The sequence below is a fragment of the Vombatus ursinus genome, unplaced genomic scaffold (genome assembly GCF_900497805.2).
Source record: "Vombatus ursinus unplaced genomic scaffold, bare-nosed wombat genome assembly UNPS02012122.1, whole genome shotgun sequence".
In the NCBI taxonomy this organism is placed as follows: domain Eukaryota; kingdom Metazoa; phylum Chordata; class Mammalia; order Diprotodontia; family Vombatidae; genus Vombatus; species Vombatus ursinus.
In genome coordinates this window covers 1,093,536-1,114,925 of record NW_020951900.1, presented here as the reverse complement: position 1 = coordinate 1,114,925, position 21,390 = coordinate 1,093,536, and the positions used below count along the sequence as shown (strand labels likewise).

Here is a 21,390-nt window from a genome sequence, read left to right as displayed (position 1 = left end):
GAAATTTTTTCTCTTTTGTTATGTAAGACCTCATATGACATCCTTGATTTTACCTCTTAGCTCAATGCCTAAAATATTTATTATGTGACCCTTTATAGAAACTGTTTGCCTGCCTCTGATCTAGGTGAATGGGGAACATAGTGTCCCTCACAAGGGACGTGGCTGGTGATGAATGGGGCTGGTGCCTAGGAAAGACTGAATAACATGGGGTGTGCTCACAGAGTCATACACTCTCAGAAGAAGAACGGACCTCAGTGGCCATCCAGTCCAAGCCAGACCTGAAGAAGAATCCTTTCTGCTAGATCCCGGACAAGTTGTCATCCAGCCTTTGCCTGAAGACTTCCAATGTGGGAGAGACCAGCCCAGTGCAAGCACTCTGTTCTACTTCTGGATAGCCTTAATTGTTTCAAGCTTTTCCCTTGTATCAGTCCTAAATCTGCCCCTCGGACATTTCAGCCATTGCTTCTTCTTTTGGCCTCTGGGGGCAGGAAGAACAATTCTCATCCCTCCTCTACTCCACAGCCCTTCAAAGAGTGAAGACAACCATCATATTCTCCCCTAAGTCTTTTTTTTCCCAAGCTTAACATTGATTTCTTCAGTTATTCCTCATTTGATATGAACTGGAGGCCCTTTACCATCCTGGACTCCTTCCTGGGTGTTTCCCAGCTTGTTTAATGTCCTTCCTAAAATGTGCCCAGAACTGAACTCCCTACCCCAGATGTGGTCCTACCAGGGCTATTTCCTCTCTGGTACTGGATACTCAACTTCTCTTAATAAGGCATTTGCTTTTACGTTGAACTTGTGGCCCACTGAAAAATCCCAGAACTTATTTCAGATGAACAGCTACCAAGCTATGTCTCACCCAACTTGTCCTTGTGATAAAAAAAAGACCTGGGAAGAGAAAGCAATGGCTTCCAGAAAAGACAAGGTTCTTGTCCTCATCTTGTACTGGGGAGATGGTAATGAAAGATTGGAAGATAATATAGATATTCTTCATCCTCACCTGAAAAACTGGTGGGTAGTGTGTTACTGGTGCCAGGAAGATTGACAGGTTATTGGAGAGAGAGACACAGACACAGACACAGAGAGACAGAGACACAGAGAGACAGAGACAGAGAAGAGACAGATAAAGAGTGAAAGGGGAGAAGGGGAGAGGGAGAGAAGAAAAGAGAAGAGAAGAGAGGGCAGAGAAAGCAGGAGAGACAGAGACAAGTAGAGACAGAGACTGACAAAGGGATAGAGAGAGACACAGGCAGAGAGAGATGGAGAAACAGAGTAGTGAGCCAATTGAAGACCTATGAAATTCTTAGGATGTGACTTAGAATTTATATGCAGCTTTGGGACTAATAGTTGTTCTCTCATTGTAAACTGTAAAGTGCTATTCAAATTTCTATTATGATTATAATTGCCCAATAGGGGAAGGAAACAAGCATTTATATAGCACCTGCTATGTTCCAGGTACTGTGCTAAGTGCTTTACAAATATTATCTCATCTTACCCTCACAACAATCCTGAGAGGTAAGTTTTATTATTATCCCCATTTTACAGATGAGGAAAATGAGGTAGAGAGAGTTTAGGTGACTTGCCCAGGGTCCCACAGCTAGGAATTGTTGGAGGGTGGATTTGAATTCAGGTTTTCCTGACTTCAGGCTTAGCAAGTGTTCCACCTAGCTTCTGTTGAGATATTTTAGCATCCTGACTGTCCCCTAATACGTTGATTTTCCTTCCCAAATTCTTGTCACCTGCAAATCTGATAGATGTGCTCTCTACTTTTGTCCAAGTCTTCAAGAAAAGAATTCAGTCCAGATCCCTGGGGCCAGCCACGAGAGATCTTCCACGTCATAACAATGATGCCAGCTACATTCAATACTCCAAGATTTGTGGAACACTTTCTGTCATCCCAGTTGGCCATCACAATGAGTCTAGAAAGGAGGTACTGTAGGTATCATCATCCTCAGAGGTCACCCCTACAGGCTCAGAGACTTTAGGTGATTTGCCCGTGGTCACACAGCAAGGTGGGTTAAGCAGTCAGGTTTTGCCTGACTTCAAGCCCAGTGCTTTTCCCTACTATGTTACCTCTAGCTGATGTTGACCCACTGATGCCTGTTCTTTGGGTCCAGTAACCTAACAGATGACAGTCAATCCACCTGTCACGCAGTCCTCACCTTTCTGTCTTGTTGACAAGGACAGCATAAGATACTCTGTCAGATTCTTTACTGAAATCCAGGTTGTTGGTGCTGTTGCTCTGTTAATTCAGTCCTGTCTTATCCTTCATGGCCCCATTTGGGGTTTTCTTGGCAAAGATCCTGGAGTGGTTTGCCGTTTCCTTTTCCAGCTCATTTTATAGATGAGAAAACTGAGGCAAACAGGATTAAGCGATTTGCCCAGGGTCACACAGCCAGTAAGTATCTGGGGCCAGATTTGAACTCTGGAAATCTAGGTAAGCTTTAGCCATAATACTACTCTGCTCGGCCAGCCCAGCTCTATTTTGGACTAGACCTAGAATTTCATCATTATGCCCAAGTCACTCTACCCATCTGTTCTTTTTTTGTCTCAAGAGAGCTACTTGGGGCATTTAAATGGCAAGTCACTTGCCCAGGGTCACAGAGCAAATCTGTGTCCACGCCGGCAATTGAACCCAGGTCTTCCTGACTCCAGGCCCAGCTCTTTAACTATCCCGATACTCTGTCCAATGACGTTATCCTGCCATGAACCCATCTGAATGAAGACATCCAGGCTCTCAGGGGTCACTGCTTCCCTTTCAAAATACCCCCGATCTTTTGCCTTAACAATGCATTCAAGAATTTTGCCAGAAATTGAGTTAAGTCTCCTTGACCTAGAGTTTACAGGCTCCAATTTCTTTCCAATTTCTACCGATCACTCCTAGTTATGCCCTTTGGGATCAAGAAAAGCAAATCTAAACCCTCTCTCATGTGACAGACCCTCTAATAGGAGGAGACGGCCTCGAAGGGTTGTAGACTGAGCTGGAAGAGATACCCCCTCAAAGGTCACCTCGTCTAAATCCCTTGTTTTACTGATGAGAAAACACTGTGAGGGCATTTCTAGTGATCTTGGGGAGAAAGGAGTGAACTTTAGGAGAGAGAACAATGTGTTGGAAAGTCAGGAGACATGGGCTTGTAAGTCTAGTTCTACAACTTAAACTGTGTGACCCTGAGCAAGTCATTTCCTTTCTCTGAGCCTCAGTTTCCCCATCTGTAAAATGAGAGGGCTGGACCAGATGGTGTCTGAGACCCTTCCAGCTCTAGAGCCAGGATCCTATGAACTGGGAGATGAGATTGGCAGTCAGTGGGCAGGGGCTGAAAGGATACAGGGAGAATGTATTCCTTGCCTTCTGGCAGTAGGAGATGTGCATATTCCTCCTCAGACCCTGGTTTAAATAAAAGATGAGGGCAGAGGGGAAGATTCTACATGCTGTGCACAAAGCTCTTGTTCTCCTTTAAACCTCAATATCTTCAAACATTCAGAGAACAAGAAAACACTGAAGAAAAGCAAAGGAATTCAGTGCTCACAGAATCCCAAGGTAAGCAGCTTAGGCTCCAGCGCTGACTCCTGGTGGTCATTGTGTTTAGGGAAGCATGCTGCATCTTGGGGCAGTGTACGGAACTCTGGACTTAACGGCCAGGAAAGCCTGGGTTCAAATCCTGCCTCAAACACTTCCTAGCTGTGGGACCCTGGGCAAGTCACTTCAACACTCTCTGCCTCAGTTTCCTCAACTGCAAAATGGTATAATAATAGCACCTACCTCCAGGGTTGTTGTGAAGATCAAATGAGATAATGTGTGTAAAGCACTTAGCACAGTGCCTGGCACATAGTAGGTGTTATATAAATGCTAGCTGCTATTATTATTACTAAGATCAAATGAGATGATATATGTAAAACGCTTTGCAAACCTCCTCCTCCTCCTCCTCCTTCTCCTCCTCTTCCTTTCTTTCCTCCTCTTCCTCTCTCTCTCCTCCTCCTCCTCCAATTTCAACTCCTCCTACCATGAAGCTCATCCCTTGCTCAGGAATTTATAACCTTAGGGAATTGCCTGAGGCACTGAGAAATTAAATTATCTTCCCAGAATTGCCAGCCATCATGTGTCAGAGTGAACTTGTACTTGGTCTTCATGACTATGAACTTGGCTGTCTAGTCACTTTGCCACTATTATTATTAATAATTATTAAAAGTTTATTGCTAATAATATAAGGAAAGTGCTTTGCAACCTTATGTCACTATCTAAATGTGAGCTATTAATAATAATAATAATAATAATAATAATAATAAGGTAAAACCCTTTGCAAACCTTAATATACTATGTATACACCAACTAATATTTTATTAACATAAGTGAAATGCTTTGTAAACCTTAAAATGCTATATGTCAATTGTTTTCATGTTTATGCTAATCTTCCAACTAGTTGGGGACACTCATTAGTAGCTACTAACTGAGTCTACAAATTCTGTTCTGTATACCAACTCTAAATTCCTTCAATAAAATTAATTTGGATTAATAAGCCATCTCCATGTGACTGGGGGGCAGCTAGGTGGTGCACTGTATAAAGCTTTGGATCTGGAGTCAGGAAGGCCTGAGTTCAAATCTGGCCTCAGACACTTACTAGTTTTGTTACACTGAGCAAGTCATTTAACCCTGTTTGCCTCAGTTTTCTCATCTGTAAACTGAGCCAGAGAAGGAAATGGCAAACCTCTCCAGTATCTTTGCCCAAAAAACCCACCCAAATGAGATCACAAAGAGTCAGACAGGACTGAAATGACTGAACAATAGCAAATGTGACTGTGGGATAGCCCATTTAAAAGGCATCCCTTGGGGCAGCTAGGTGGCACAGTGGATAGAGCTCCGGCCTTGGAATTGAGGAGGACCTGAGTTCAAATCTGGCCTCAGACACTTGACACTTACTAGCTGTGTGACCCTGGGCAAGTCACTTAACCCCATTGCTTAGCCAAAAAGAAATAATAAAATAAAAGGCATCACATTCATAGACTCAAGGACTTTTTTTTTTTTTTTAGTGAGGCAATCAGGGTTAAGTGACTTGCACAAGGTCACACAGCTAGTACGTGTCAAGTGTTTGGTCTGAGGCTGGATTTGAACTCAGGTCCTCCTGACTTCAGGGCTGGTGCTCTATCCACTGCGCCACCTAGCTGCCCCTTCAAGGATGTTAATAACAGAAAGCCCTGTGTTTGTTAAGGTGCTCAGAGCAGCACTTTCTATGATCTCAAAGAATTGGAGACAATGTAGGGGCCCATCAGTTGGGGAATGGCTGAAGAAATGATGGTCCCCAAATATTGTTTTCAAAGAAATGGTGTCTGCAGTGAATGGAGAGAATCATGGGAAGACATGTGAAATGATGCTGAGCAAAATAAGCAGGATCAGAAAAAAGTGATAACAGTAATGTAAATAGAAAGAATGATAAAACAAAAAAAAAAAACCAGCCCATTTCAATATCTTATTGAGAGAAGCATTGAAGATGCTCTCTAGCAGAAAGGCATCATGGCAGTCAAAGAAATGCCTCCCATTTATTGAGACATGTTTATATCTCATTTTGTAAAAGGAAACCTAGTGTCAGTATCCAAAAGCAAAGGTGGTGGGATATGGAGGGGGAGGGTACAGGTGGAGGAGGCTGGGAGGGGTGCCATAAAACCGATGGGAGCAAGGCACCAGCACAGCTAATCAATGGAAGCAAGATTAGGGAGGCAGGCTGCCGTACTGAGGACCAGGGCAAGTGAGTGGGTGGGGCACTCACTAGACATGGAAGGGATGAAGGAACAGGAGAAAACCCCCCACCCCTAATCTTTTTCTTCCCCGTGTGTGATGATATGCACAAGATTCTTGTAATCTAGGTGTCCAGTCACATCTGGAGGGAAGGCGGCAAACATCTGGTCAACCTGTAACCAAACACATCAAAACACAAGGATGAGAGGGCATATTCTGAAGGGATGGGGGTCACGACTGAGGCAGGCCAGTTAGATCTGACCCCCTAGAGATGGGAAAAGCAACCTAATCCTCATTGCCTCCAGAATAAAGTACAACTTTCTTTGACTTTTAAAGCCCTTATTAATGTGGCCCCAACTTACTTTTCCAGGATTACTGGGCATTGCTCTCCTCCACTCATTCTACATTCCAGATGAATTAGTCTACTTGTTGTTGCTTATACATAGCACTCTATCTCCTGTCTCCAAACTTTTGTACAGACTAGGAGAATTTGCTCGCCTCCACCTATTAGAATTTCTAGCTTCCATCCAGGCTCAGATCACACGCATACTCTTGCATGAAACATTCCATGATCCCCTACCCCTGCTACTGTATCCATACTTCTAATCCAAAAGTACTTTGTATTTTTATGTATATTTCACGGTTATATGTGTGTCTATCGTTTCTCTTCATAGAATGTAAACTCCTTGAGGGCAGAGGTGGTTTAATTTTTGACTTTGTATCCTCAGCCTAGAATAATACCAGATGCTAAAGGAATGGTTGATTGATTGAATCATGAATATTGTCCCTGCCTCTATGTTTAGCGTTCTCTGACCTACTCTTGATTAGTGTGCACAAAGGTACCTGAGATCTGCTTACTCAATGAGAAGGACGCTGGTGAGAGCTCCCTAGGTCTATCAGAGAATAAAACTGCACAGCCCCTAACAGCTACAGGTCCTTCAGAACTGGTCAGTTGTCTGCCAAGAAGTAGCTGTTTGAGTCTCTGCCATTAAGATGCATAGTCAAAGTCAAGTCAAAGTGAGGCCTCAAGATGGTAGTTAAGGGAAGTGCATACAGGGTGGAGCTGGAGCCAGCTCTTACCGGTCTTGTGAGAGCCTACTACTAAATTTCCAGTCTGAGCATTTAAACCTTGGAAATTGGCAAATGCTACAACTTGGGGATTGGTTTATTGGTTTGTTGATTGTCTAGACTTAAGAAAGTGATGGCAAAATGTAACTAATGCATATTAAACTTCGAAGTGTATGTGCATATATTTTTTCCCCAGAGAGCTGATGGCTAAACATTTGCTAGCACATCACAGGACCCTTCTCATATGAGTGAAGTATGTCCATAAAAAGTTTGTATGCTATCAATAATCCTATACCAGACTGAGAATTGACTCACAGATTGTAAGTACTGAACTTGAGACTCTGTCCATGGTTCCTTGAAATCCCATTGCTGACCAACATAAAGATCTAGCAACTGTCTGATAAGGGACAGAGGGAGGAAAGAGACAGGAACTGGAGACCTCATGAGGAGACCTAGCTGGGGGACACAAGGAGGATGGAAGACTAGACTCAATCTCTCTACTCAAAGCTTATTTTCCACCAAACGAGCCTATTTGCTGTTCCTTGAACACATGGACCGTCTCCCACACCTTGAATGCATTTCTCCTTTACCCTCACCTCTTAGAATTCTTCCCTCCAATTCAATTCAGTTTCTATAGTTTATGGGGAATTTCCCCTGATCTTATCACATTTTTGTAGGTGCTGATGTTATCCATTGCCTTAGATTATCCTTTATTTCTTATCTGTTTTCATAGTGTATCCCCCAGTAGAATGTAATCTCCTTGATGGCAGGACTATGTTTCATCCTGTCTCTGTATCAGCCCCTCCATGGTTCCTGTGACATAGTAGATGCTTAATAAACCTATGTTGAATTGAATTAAAATCAGTGTGGTCCGGTGGAAAGAGCACTGACTCAAAAGTCCAAGAACCTGTGTTCAAATCTGTTGCTTATTATCTGTGTTTCCTCAGTTTCCCCACCTATAACTCCCTGAGTTATCTTCTAGCTCTGAACCTATAAGCCTATGACTATGAACTATAGGAGGCATGGAAAATGTCTGTGGACTTCATATAGATATCAAAAGGAATCCTGTTTCAGAAAGTCTGAGAAATTGGGGATTAAGTAACAAACGATAATGTAGTTTGTATTCAGTCACAGCAAGCAAGGAGAAGAATGGAGCTCATGACTGTTCTTTATCATTGCTTGAGTTCTTAGCAAAAAAGGACAGCAGAATTCTGGCTAATCAATATGTAAAGTATGGTACTTTCTAGACTCCATCCTGGGAGACTGAGTGCTATTTTTTTTTTAAAAGGAAGATCATTGAGCATTTCAATGCTAACATCTGTCCAACAGGAAAGTGACAGTTTCAGCAGGTCTCAGAAGGACGTTCTAAATCTATTTTTCTAGCCCTGCAAGACAGAGTGAATAGCTGAGGGCCACCTGCATTATAGGGAGGGTTCTGATTATAATAATAATTAAAATTTATATAGCTCTTTATATTATCTCACAACAATGCTGTGAAGTGAGTGCTACAGTTATTATTATCCCCATTTTACGGATGAGGAAACTGAGGTAGGTAATATGATTTGCTCAAGGTGGCGCAGCTAGTTAAGTGTCTAGAGTGGGATTTGAACCCAGGTTTTCTGGACTCCAACTCCAAAGATCTCACCACTATTAATTTCAAATCTAATCAGCATTTATTAAAGCACCTGTCATATGCCAGGCTCAGTGCTAGGTACCAGAGATATAATGCCAAAAACAAATCCAGCATCTGCCTGCAAGCAGCTGACGTTGATGCCTGTTGGGCCTGGTGAAGTGGTGGATCTTGTCCCCTCCAGTGAGGGAGCCAAGTCCAGGGACCTGGGAGTTGGTTGAGCACAAAGGAAAGATCCTTACCTCCTCTTTAGAAAACCTCTCTGCTTGGGTGGTGAGCATTTCCTGGATACTGTGAAGACAGAAAAGCAACCTTGTGATTCCAGAGGCAAGAAGCTAGCAAGGAAGAACTTACCAAAGGGGGTTGGGGAATGACCGAAAAATTTGCAGAATATAGATTTTTAATTCCTTCTGCCATTGAAGATGAAGAAATCATCTATAATTTATAGTCTTAGAGAATTGCCTATGATACTGAAAGGTTAAATGACGTAGGTTACTCGGCCATTACATGTCAGAAGCCAGATTCGAACCTAGGTCTTTCTGACCCGGAGGCTGGCCTCCATATCCACTAGGCCAAACTGCCTCCATGAGTGGAATGAAATGTTATTTTACCAAATGAATGTGAAAACTACAAAGAACCATGGGTTGGGGGGGAGGGACATATGAGGCATAAAGGAAAAACCAAAACAACAGTATCATCATCATCATCATCATCATCATGATCATGGAAAATATGCACGTAATAGAGGTTTGAGAACTAACTGACATCCTGGGATTTGTAGTTGAGAGTCTTTCTCCTCTCAGCCCTGAGAACTAGATAGGGCTACCATAGTTTTTGAGGCAGAATGTGGACTTGAATCATGCCTAAAATTTCTTAAAGAGAAGCAGAGTAATCAAGACAAGGGAAAGACTGGAGATTTCAAAAACTGAGCAGCTGCATCTCTGTCTAAGACTTAATGTGCTAAGAAGGGAAGAAAAGGAGAAAGTGAAAAGGAGGGCTGATAGCCCCTGCCAGACATCTAAGAGCAGAAGATTTGGGCTGAAGTTACTAATTGTACTCACCTCTTCAAGGACTAAAGGAAGTTAAAAAAAGATGTATTTTTTCCTCCAAATTCCCCTCCTCATGCTCGTCCATAACATACTCTGTAACCTATTCTGCTCATTTATTTTATCTAAATGTTTCTTGTATCCTAATTTTCCTTTTAAGCATAAAGAGACCCAGGAGGTTAGCTAGAGTTTTTGTTGTTCAGTTGTTTCAGTTATCTCTAATTCTTCATGACCCCACTTGGAGTTTTCTTGCCAAAGATACTAGAGTGTTTTGCCATTTCCTTCTCCAGTTCATTTTACAGATGAAGAAACTGAGGCAAACTGGGTTGTCAGCTGCACAAGATTACACAGTTTGTAAGTGTCTGAGGCCAGATTTGAACTCAGGCAGATGAGTCTTCCTAACTCTGGGCCTGGTACTCTATCTACTGCATTATCTAGCTGTCCTAGCTACAGTTTAGCTAGAGATACATGTAAATTGAAATTAGAGTAGAGAACCAAACCTTGGCCTGGATGTTAGGAATTTTTGCTAACTGGGGGCTCTGAGCTATTATCATTATACTACTAACTTTTTGTCTATCATAAACTCCATAAAACAGCAAACTTGTGTGATCTAAGCAGCCATTATATTGCCACTAGAATAAAAAATGAACTAATTATTGTAACAAGGTATGACAGATTAAATCTTCATCAAGAAAGACAGGAAGAGAGGGTGGTGACTAAAGATCATACTCTAAATCTCACTCCCCACCCCACTCCACCCAGAGGAGATAGACAAATCCTGGGAAGGATACAAGACTGTCCCTATCATTTAGAGAGAGGGAGGAGAAAAAATGGAGTACCAGCTGGCCAACACTCACATGGTACAGAAACACCCACACTCATTCAGAAGAAAAAAATGTTCTGAAGGTAGGCATGGAAACAAACAGGATAATTTTAATCTCTGGTTTATGTAGCTCAGGATCTTGAGGATTTTTGTCAGTGTGGACCTTCTTTTCAATGACCTCTTCAAAGGTTCATAGAATTACATATTTAGAGTTTAGAAGGAGACTTTAGGGCTCATCAGTCAGAACCCCTCATATTACAAAGGAGGAAATTGAAGGATAGAGATTTTTCCCAAGGTCATACAAGGTATGAGCCATAGACAGACTTAGAGATGGATGCACCCTTTCACATTAGGACAATTCTATTCAGTAGCAAGTTTTTCACTACATCCATATTCTTATGCCCATTTTATAAACTAGGGAGACTGAGATTCATACAAGGAGTGTCATATGACAGGCAAAAAACCCCCATTTTAATATCTAATCAAATCCATATCCTCCAACTTACTCCTGGCAATTTGGATTTCAGGTCCTGTGATACCAAATTCGTCACTCTTCTCTCTGATACAATTCATCTATAACTGAGTTGAGATTATAGTGTATAAATACACTAGTGATGAAATCCTCCAGATTTAGTTACAATGGTCTTTGGACAATAGACCCATAATCCTTTCCTGGGCCTATATTCTTTCAAGGTATGTAGGACATAACTGAACTTGAGCTCAGATAGCAAAATCTTTGCTAACTACGGTCATCTTCATGCCAAGATGAGTCAGCAAAGAAAAGCTTTAAGCATGGATTTTGATCATGTACACTTTTTTTCTGAACAAACTATTAAAAAATAGAAGTTTGCAGTTTTATATTTAAGCTTTGAAAAGATTTTTGTTGGTGTGTTCAGATAATTGTGTTGGTGGATGGTTATTAAGATTGGAATACTTTTTTTTTAAGTTGGGAAAAATCAGAATTTATTCACCACTTACTAGTCAGACCTCAGCACCCCTTTGCCTTCCGGATCAAACACTTTGAATGCATTGAGAATAGTTTCTTCTGGGTCAGCACCTAAAATGGAAGGCAGAGACCCCCACAGGTCATGAATAAATGGGAATTATATACAAGCCAGTGGATACCCCCGAGAAACAATATCAATGTCCCCAAGAGCAGGAGTTGTTAGGGGTGCAGAGGTCATGGGCTGCCTTATATGAAAGACGGTCTACAAAGATAGAGTCGATGTAGGATGGGGTGATCAGGGCTTACAGGGGTTGAAAATTAGAGGGTTCTGGCAGTATGTGTAACTCCTCCAACAGGTGGAAACCACTAGGCTTAGCATCTAGTTAGCAAGAATAATTAGTTAAAATAGGAAAAACACACTTCCTCTGCCCCTTTCCCCTCTTCCTCTCTCTTCCCAGTTACCATACTCTAGGTGAGTTTTTCAGACCTGGCCTTATCTTTCAGCATTCTTAGTACTGACTTCCTTGGAGATATTTGGTGTTCCAACCTCCATCTCATCACTCCTCATGTCCCAAAGCTCTCCAAGTCTCTTCCTCACCCCCAACTGAATTTGTTTTTTTAACAAAAGCTGATTTCAAGGCACCTTTTGACTTACTTAGTCTGGGCCCGTTTCATGGTATTTTTCCTGGGCACCAGAGTCTCCAGTTTCCAATTCATGCAAAGATTTGAAACAAAGGAGATTCTTTGTACCGGAGAGCCTCTCCTGGGAATGCTTCACCCACTGATCTTAAAGGGAAAACTGCCTGAGGACATAAAGTAAAGCCTGAAGATCAATTCTTGCTGAGGGTATCAGAGTTTTCTGGTGATATCTCGATGTCCTGACAGCTCTCTTCTGATTGGCACACATACTGCCAGCCTTCCAGTCCCCAGGCAATCACTCACCATCCCCACATGGTCTGCATGGCCTCCTCTCTCAGGCACGCCCTCTGATGCTGCAGGCCCATCTGGTCCTGATGCTCTGGCTACTCACCCTTGAGTTTTTCCCCAAACATGGTCAGGAAGACGGTGAAGTTAATTGGTCCTGGAGCTTCCTTTATCATTTCATCGATTTCTTCATTTTTCACATTCACACGACCTGGGACGCAAACCAAACAGTGGAATCCATAATGGGGAAGAAGTGTGAGGATAGGAGCAGCTAGTGGCACAGTGGATAGAGCACTGGCCCTGGAGGCAGGAGGACCTGAGTTCAAATCCGGCCTCAGACACTTAGCACTTACTAGCTGTGTGACCCTGGGCAAGTCACTTAACCCCAAGTGCCTCAAAAGGAAAAAAAAAGGAGTGTGAGAAAGCAGTAGCCCAGAGGCCAGAGGACTGGACCAAGGAGTCACCAAACCTGGCTCTCACATCTATCTCTGTCAAGAGTATATGACCACGGACAAGTCCCCTCTACCACTCCGGATCTCAGCTTCCTCTCCATCAAATGAGGGATAAGTACCTGAGACTCTCGGGTCCCTTCCCAGCTTTGGCATTATTCAGTCTAAGGACCTCCTAGCTCTGATAACCTATGTTCTAAGATCGCTCTCAGATCTGGTGTTCTATGTTCCAAGGACTTCTTGTTCTGACATTCCCTGTTCTAAGACCCTTCCCAGTTCTGACATTGCCTATTCTAAGACCCCTCTTTACCCTGACATTTCCTGTTCTAAGGCCTCTCTTAGCCCTGACATTCCCTGTTCTAAGACCTCTCTCTACCCTGACATTCCCTGTTCTAAGGTCTCTCCCAGCCTGGATATTCTATGTTCTAAAGTCCCTCCTTGTTTAAACATTTTAGAATCCTGTGCTTCTCAGACTCTGGAGCTCCTTAAGATTTTAATGAAAATCAAACCATTATAGGGAAGAGTTATAAAGTCTTATTCAGAACAGAGATACCCTAGACCTAGACTTACAGACTCTCGGGGTTAATAAGGGACCTCTGAGGCCATGTGGTTCAACCCCTTCCTCAACAGGAAGCCCCTCTTACAATATCCCTCCAAAATGACAGGCAGTGTAGCACTGTGGAAAGGGCTCAAGATATGAATGAGTCAGAGGGCCCTGGGGTCAAATCTTGGCCCTGCTAATTGATGCCTGGATGACCTTGGGGCAATCACTTTACTTTTCTGGGCCCCAGTTACCTCATCTATGAAAGGAATGGGGTAGAACTCATAGACCAGATGTAAGGTCCCTCTAAGCTCCAAGTCTACGATGATTGGGTGCCCCAGCTTCTTCTGGAAGACCTCTGGTGATGGAAAGATCCTTACTTCCAATGTTAGTCCCTTTCACCTTGGGACAGTTCTACCCATTAGAAAGTTTTAAATTATATCTAGTCACATTATTATGCCCAATTTATAGACTAGTGAGACTGGAGTTCAGAGGAGATAAAGTCACAGAGTGATTGTCATTTGTTGTTCAGTCATTTTCCAGTCACGTCTGACTCTTTGTGATCCCATTTGGGGTTTTCTTGGCAAAGATACTGTAATAGTTAGCCATTTCCTTCTCCAGCTCATTTTACATAGGTGGAAACTGAGGCAAACAATGTAAAGTGATTTGCCCAGAGTCCCACAGCTAGTATCTGAGTCCAAACTTGAACTCATGAAGTTGAGTCTTCCTGATTCCAAGACCAGTGCTCTATTCACTATGGAACCACCTAGATGTGAATATCATACAAAAGGCAAAAAAACCCATCTTAGCAAAGACCAGGTTCAAGGGTTCCTTTTGGTACCACTTCTATGACCTAATATATAGCCTATGTTAAATGCTTTATTATTACGGCATCATCAAATTCTAAACAAACACAAGCTTTACTCTTTTATTACTGTTCTCACTCTCCCTCCTTAATAAAATACTTTTTCCATCTCTCAATAGATGGGGGTGAGGACTGGGTTATGAGCGCAGTAGAATGTTGCATATACTGTCAGCCAAAGTTCCTTCTGCTTAATCATTTTTCTTTGCAACAAGAGACAGTTCTATGCCAGGGTGTAAAAGCAAACATCATCAATAAAACTTTAAAGTAAAAGTAGTTTTTCTACATCACCCCCACATCATGCCTGGCACTCACCCACCCAGAGAAAGTAGAAATAAGACTCAACTCAAGACCTACCCAGGGCAGCAAATGTATCCCTTAGATCTGCTTTGTCAATGAATCCATCTCGGTTCTGGTCCATGATGGTAAATGCCTATAGAAGCAGAGTAGAGAGCAGAGGTGGTCAATCAGAAGCCTAAGAGAAGCTGGGAAAGATTTAGTGTAATTAAATGCATCAAGAACCAATGGGTGTATCAAGAGAGGAACAGAGGGATCTGTGCTATTTTTAGTCTTTCTTTGTGAACCTCCTTTCCCAAATATGTTGTTTCTTTTGCCAATACCGTCCCACAGCATCCTGAAGAGTTGATTCCCCATTCTAGAGCTTGAGGCAGAGTGAGGAGGAAGTATGTGTAGGAGGTAGTGTTCTTTCTGGAGTTGAGCCAGGACATGCTTCCCCGAGAGTCCCTGCCTTTGACAAGGATGGAGTTTAAGATGGCCGGGCAATAAGGAAGTCAATGATTAAAAAAATGGTTTCATTTACACCAAAATATTTATAGTAGCATTTTTTTTTGGTGGCAAAGAAGTGGAAACAAAGTAGATGTCCATCGATTGGGGAATGGCTAACCAAATTGCAGTACATGAATGTAATCAGATAGTAATGAGTGGAAAGGGATGACAAATGTGATGAGTTCAGAGAAGCATGGGAAGATGCATATGGACTGATGCAAAGTGAAGTAAACAGAGCCATGCACCATGACCCCAACAACATGAATGTGAAGGAGAATAACACAATTGAAACTGAATTATAAAGATCGAGCTTGACTCCAAAGGAAGAGATGAGACGTGCTTACCCCTATGAGTATGGAACGTGGCATGTAATATTAAACTTTAACATTAAAATTAAATTAAGATTCCCAATGTTAGCTTGTTTTGCTGATTTTTTTTTTCTTGTGCGGCATAATGATTAGGGGCCTGACCTTGGAATCAGGAAGGCCTGGGTTTAAGGCCCACCATACTGGCTCCAGGACACAAAGCAAGGAATTCAGCTTCTTGGTACCAAAGGTAAGAGTAGATGTTGACCATATTGATAGAAGGGTTTTCCCCAATGGGAATTTCCTACAACCACGATGGGGCTGGGGATTCAGAGCCAGAAATAGTTTCTGCCTTTGAAGATTTTATATTCTACTGGAGGGTCAATTGAAAAGAAACAGCATATAAACAGATCAATACAAAATACGAATGAATACAAAATATTTTTCTTTTTAGAAGGAGGGAGAATTGCTAACAACTGAGGGAGCCTTGAAGGGTTCTAAGAGACAGAAATGATGGGGGGGACTTTCCAAGCTTGTGCCAAAGTACGGAGGTGGGAGACGAGGGGGGTGCAACGTCACTTACAGGAAATATCGATGAGAAGGAGTAATGTGTCATCAGTAGGGAAAGATGGATTGGAGTCAGCTGGTAAAGGGCTCGACATTCACGTAACCAGAACGTTCACCAATACTTCTAGGCATTATGGAGAAGAAATAGCCCCGTGGAAAGACTTAGAATTTTCACGTAGACCATTCATTTTAAGAAAGGGAACTTACCTCCTTGAATTCCTGGATTTGGGTCTGCTCAAACATGGAGAAGACATTGGAGTTAGCGCCCTCTGCTCTCTTCTTTGCTCTCTTGGGTGCCTAGGGAAAGGATGGTCATGATTAGAAAAAAGCAGGGGGCTAGAATCCAGGAGAATGAGGTCTCCTTCCGGCTCTGGGAACGAGTCACCTTGGGTGAGGCCTGACCCTTTCTCTACTTGAATCTCTCATTTGAAAATCAGGAATATTTCCTGATTTTATGACTGGATTTGTGACTGGAAGGAGCCTTACCAAGTCTCTAGTCCAGCCTTCTCATTTTATGAGACCCAGAGAGGTGAAGTCCAAGGTCACTCAATGAGTAGAGAGCAGAGATGAATGTTGTGAAGACAGAATGAAATCATAGATGTGATAGAGCTTTGTTAAAGTTAATATGCCATACAACTCTAAGAAATGATGAGTAGAAATTACAGAACTAACAGAACTAGGACAGCAAGGTGATACGGTGGATAGAGCACCAGGCCTGGAGTCAGGAGGACCTGAGTTCAAATCCAGCCTCAGACCTTTACTTCCTGTGAGGCCCTGCACAAGCCACTTAACCCTGCCTGCCTCAATTTCCTCATTTGTAAAATGAGCTGGAGGAAGAAATAGCAAAACCACTCCAGTATCTTTGCCAAGAAAACCCCAAAAGGGGTCACAATTGCAACAACTGAACAACAATTAAAGAACTGCACAATCTCATAGCTTCTCCTCAATGACCAGTGCCTGGCATATAGGAAGAGCTTAATAAATGTTGTTGATTGACTGCCTGACTGACTGATTGGCTAGGTCTTTAACCTTAAATCCTCTCCAGGTGGTTAGCTGTTCCCTTAGGCCTTAAGCAGAATTAACTCATTTTGCTGTTGCCTCTGCATGATTCAATTTAATAGCAAAAAGATTTATTAAGAGCCTACTGGGTGTGAAGAACTGTGTTGGACACATAGGATACAGGAACAAAACTTCAAATTGCCCTAGAGTTAACATTCTAATGTCTGTGGGGTGGGAGAGAGGGCAGGCTATGCCTGCTACAGATAAGAAGAATCCAAGGTTGAGAGTCATGGGGTGGAAGGAAAGAGCCAGGGAAGGGATCCAGGAATGAAGAGTAGAGGGTTGTGGTAAGCACTAGCAGAGAAGAGGCAATGCTGGAGAGACGTGGATTCAAATCCTGTCTCTTACTGTTGTGAATATGATCGCCTGCCTCCTTAGTTTGTTAGGGTCAAATGAGGCAGTGTGTGTGTAAAGAAGAAACATGAGCCTAGCTGGGAGTTTGCCCGGGAGAGAGCCAGCAGCTGCTTCTGCTGAACCATTTGACAAATGGGTCAGTCGACGATCAAAGGAGCATTGATTGGGAGACAATCAGGTCCATGAAATTGGAAAATATGGTGAGATGAAAGAAGAGTTTTCAGAGCGGACATCACAGTTCTCTCTCTCTTTCTCTCTGTCTCTGTCTCTGTCTCTCTCTCTCTCTGTCCCTCATCCACTTCCTTGGATCCAAATAGTCAAGGAACCTCAGTTCAGGCAAATGGACAGATTGGTGATATCAACAGAGGTCTGGGATGGAGGCAGGAAGACTTGGCTTTGAATCCTACCTTCAACATGGACTAGCTGTGTGACCTTGGGCAAGCTACCTCTCTGAGCCTCAGTTTCCTCTTTGGTACTGAGAGATTTGATTTAGAATATAACGACCCAGGTTTCAATCCAAGCCCTGACATTGAAAACTTGTGTGACCTCAAGCAAACTTCTTCAACTCTCTGTGCCTCGGTATCCTCCTTTGTAAAATGCCGGGGTGGAGGCAGGGTGGGGAGGACTAGATGACCCCTAAGGTCCTTTCCAGTTCCAAGTCCAGTCAATTTTTCCTAGAGTAGATTCCACAATTTGCTACCACCAAATTCATTCCACTAAAGAACTACTCCCGGACACAATTTGTTTATTCTGGTGCTGCCTACTTTGGGAGAAGCTTACAAAAAAGACCAAGAGAAAGATTTTTAAAATTTACCCTTCAAAAGGAATATATACATATATGTATATATACACATGAATATTATACATACATATACATGTATGAATACATACATAGAGACATGCATATATAATTATATATAAATCTTATTTTGTATAAACATATGTAATATATTTCTGCTAAATATAATTTATATATATATAAATATATGCATATGTGTGTATATACGTATATATGCATGTGTGTGTGTATATCTATATAATATAAAAATATATAAATATATATATTCTTTCCTCTAGGTGCCCAAACAAGAAAAAAGAATTACAATTTGATCCTTAAAAGCACTCAATCCCATTTTGCAAGCCTTAGGAGTTATTGATTTCAAGAGAGGTCAGTCGACAACCCATAAAAAAACCCAGCTCTTTCTCATACGGTTTTTCTTCTTCTGTTCCCTGGGAGCCTGCATTATTTGTGACCCGTCAGTGTATTGACTGGGGTTCCATCATGAGAAGCAATGAATCGAACCTCGAGGAGCCTGAGTACTGTAAACTGTGTCCAAATGGAAAGAGCGTGGGCTTGGAGGCATGCCGGTTTGGCGCTCAATCCTAGCTCAGCTCCTTACTAACCATGTGACCTTCAGACAAGTCCCCTTTCTGAGCCTCAGTTTTCTCATCTGTAAAATGACAGAGTTGAACTAGATGGACTCTGAGCTTTAAAAAAAATGGTCTGGGAGTGGTGGGGGTTGGGGTGGGGGGAGGGGGAGATGAGCTAGCATAGTAGAGAGGACTTGTTTCAGATTCCACCTCTGACTATCCCAACCTGTGTGACTTTGAACAAGCTCCTTTGCTTTTCTCGGGCCTCAGTCTCCTCATCTGTAAAATGAAGGGACTGCAGCAGTTGGCTTCCAAGGTCCCTTCCGGCTCTTAGATCTATGATCCTATGTCCTCTCTGGACCTTGGTTTTCCCATCTGTGAAATGGAGAGGTTGGACTAGATGTCTTCCGAGACCCTTTCCAGCTCAACATCTATGCTTCAAGATTGGGCTCTTAACCATTTTTGTGTCCCACGCTGCTTTGGTGGTCTAGGGAAGTCTATGGACCCCTTTTCAGAGTACATACAATGAAGCACATAGGGTTATGAAGGAAACCAGTTATGTCAAAAAACATTGCCAAAATAGTAAAAGAAAGCAAGCTTATGGAGCCCAGGTTAATATACCCTGTCCTGTATTTCCTCAGTTTCCTCATCTATGAAATGAGAGAGTTGGACCAGGTGTCCTCTGAGGTTCTTTCCTGCTCCGAATATATGATCCCAAGATCTCAAGTCAGTTCATCTCTCTGAATCTCAGTGTCCTCATCTGTAAAATGAGGGAATGGGGACCAGATGAATTAACATCAGGGTCCCTCCTAGCTCTAAATCTGCCATCCTGTTTCCTTGCCCCAGACAGCCAGAGAGACTCTCATTTGAGGAAGGGGCCCATTTTAGGACCACCCCCCTTGACCCTCACAGTCAGACCCAGTCCCCACTCACCATGGTGGAGGTGGCCAAGAAGTTCTCTTTCTGTCTGACAAGTGGGATTCCTGATACTGCCCCTCCCTCCCTATCCAGCCTTGAAACAATAAATACTTCCCGCCCAGGGTTAAAAATAACCTCATGACCACTTTTGGCAGTAATAGGTAAGAGAGGCCCCACCTAAGCTTCCCCCCCCCATCTCCATTCTATTCTGTTGACTCTTGTTCTGGAATAACAGCTCATATCACTGGGTGACATGTGAGACCCAAAGGCTTTCAAGGTTACTCAGTCCCACCAGTTGTGCTCGGGGCAGGGAAGATGCTGACAGGGCCTGCATTCTGCAGGACTCAGCCAGGGACACATGTGCCCAGAGGGCCCCGCAGGCGAGCAGCCAGGAATCCTAGAAGCCCAAAATTTCAGAGACCTCAATGGGAAGGTCAACCTGCACCTGTAGGAGAATTCCCATGGTAGAGATTCCGCCCATAGAGAATAGAAGGAGGATGGGACCAGGGACGGGGGAACCTGAGTTTTCCATGGGGCTTTGGCAGTAACTAGCAGGGGGACCTTAGGCAAGGCATATCCCTGTCTTGAGGTATTGACTTCCTCCTCTCTAGAGAGGTGTGAGGTGGCATAGTAAGTAGAGTGTGGGACCTGGAGTCAGGAAGACCTGAGTTCAAATCCTGCTTCAGATACATATTAGCGGGCCACCCTGGGCAAGCCATTTAACTTTCAGACTAATTTTCCTTATCTGTAATATGAGGATAATAATTATAGCTAACATTTATAAAGTGCTTACTATGTGCCAAGCATTGTGCAATTCACTTTATAATTATGATATCATTTGATCCTCATAACAACCCTGGGAGGTATTAATAGTAATGATAATAATAATAACTAAGATTTATATAGCACTTACTAATGTGCCAGGCACCATACTAAGTGCTGACATTTCTATAACATTACTAACAGTGGTAGTAGTAGTAGTAATAGTAGTAGTAGTAGTAGTAATAGTAGTAGTAGTAGTAGTAACTAACATTTCTATAGTGCCTACTATGTGCCAGGCACCATACTAAGTGCTGACATTTCTATAGTAGTAGTAGTAGTAGTAATAGTAGTAGTAGAAGTATTGGTAGTAACTAGCATTTCTATGGTGCTTACTATGTGTTAGGCACCATACTAAGTACTGACATTTCTATAGTAGTAGTAGTAATAGTGGTAGTAACTAATATTTCTATAGTGCCTACTATGCACCAGGCACTATGCTAAGTACTGACATTTCTATAGTAGTAGTAGTAGTAGTAGTAGTAGTAATTGTAGTGGTAGTAACTAACATTTCTATAGTGCCTACTATGGGCCAGGCACTGCGCTAAATGCTTTACAATTATTATGTCATTTGAGCCTCATAACAATCTAGGGAGGAAGGTGCTATCATTATTCTCATTTTACAGATGAGGAAACTGAGGCAAATAGTACTTATTTCACAAAGTTGTTGTGATGCTCAAATGAGATAAAGTCTATGAAGGGATTTGCAAATCCCAATGTGGTATATAAATGCCATTATTATTATTACTATTATTATTATTATTTACTCATGTTATATGTAATGATTAGTTATACATTATAATTATATTATTTCACATAATTATAATGTAGCATATAATATGTAATTATATATTATATTTAATTATTCTATAATAATAACATTTAAATTGGGCTTTAGCAAAGTGCTTTACTGATGGTTTCTCATGTGATCTTTACAACACTCCAGTGAGGAAGGGATTATTATTTATTCCCATTCCACAAATGAGGAAATTGAGGCAGACAGAGGTTAAGTGACTTGACCAAGGTCACGTAACTAATAAGTGTCTGGGGACTGATTTGAATTCACGTCTCCCTGATTCTAAGGCCCATTGATCTAGCTACTGAACCATATAGCTCACTCTATCTATGTATCCATCCAACCATCCATCCATCCATCCATCCATCCACCTATTCCTCTATCCATCCATCCAT

General features: G+C 42.3%; 1 protein-coding gene across 1 annotated transcript; it reads right to left on the bottom strand.

Annotated features, from left to right (window-relative positions):
- Window positions 1-5,590: 5,590 nt before the first annotated feature.
- On the bottom strand, window positions 5,591-19,444 carry MYL2 (myosin light chain 2). Its single transcript, XM_027857384.1, has 7 exons — window positions 19,396-19,444; window positions 15,886-15,975; window positions 14,378-14,453; window positions 12,275-12,379; window positions 11,277-11,355; window positions 8,672-8,720; window positions 5,591-5,904 (listed from the first exon to the last, which is right to left on the bottom strand). The coding sequence occupies exons 1-7, from the start codon at window positions 19,396-19,398 to the stop codon at window positions 5,806-5,808; spliced, it is 501 nt and encodes a 166-aa protein (XP_027713185.1). The 5' UTR covers window positions 19,399-19,444; the 3' UTR covers window positions 5,591-5,805.
- Window positions 19,445-21,390: the final 1,946 nt, after the last annotated feature.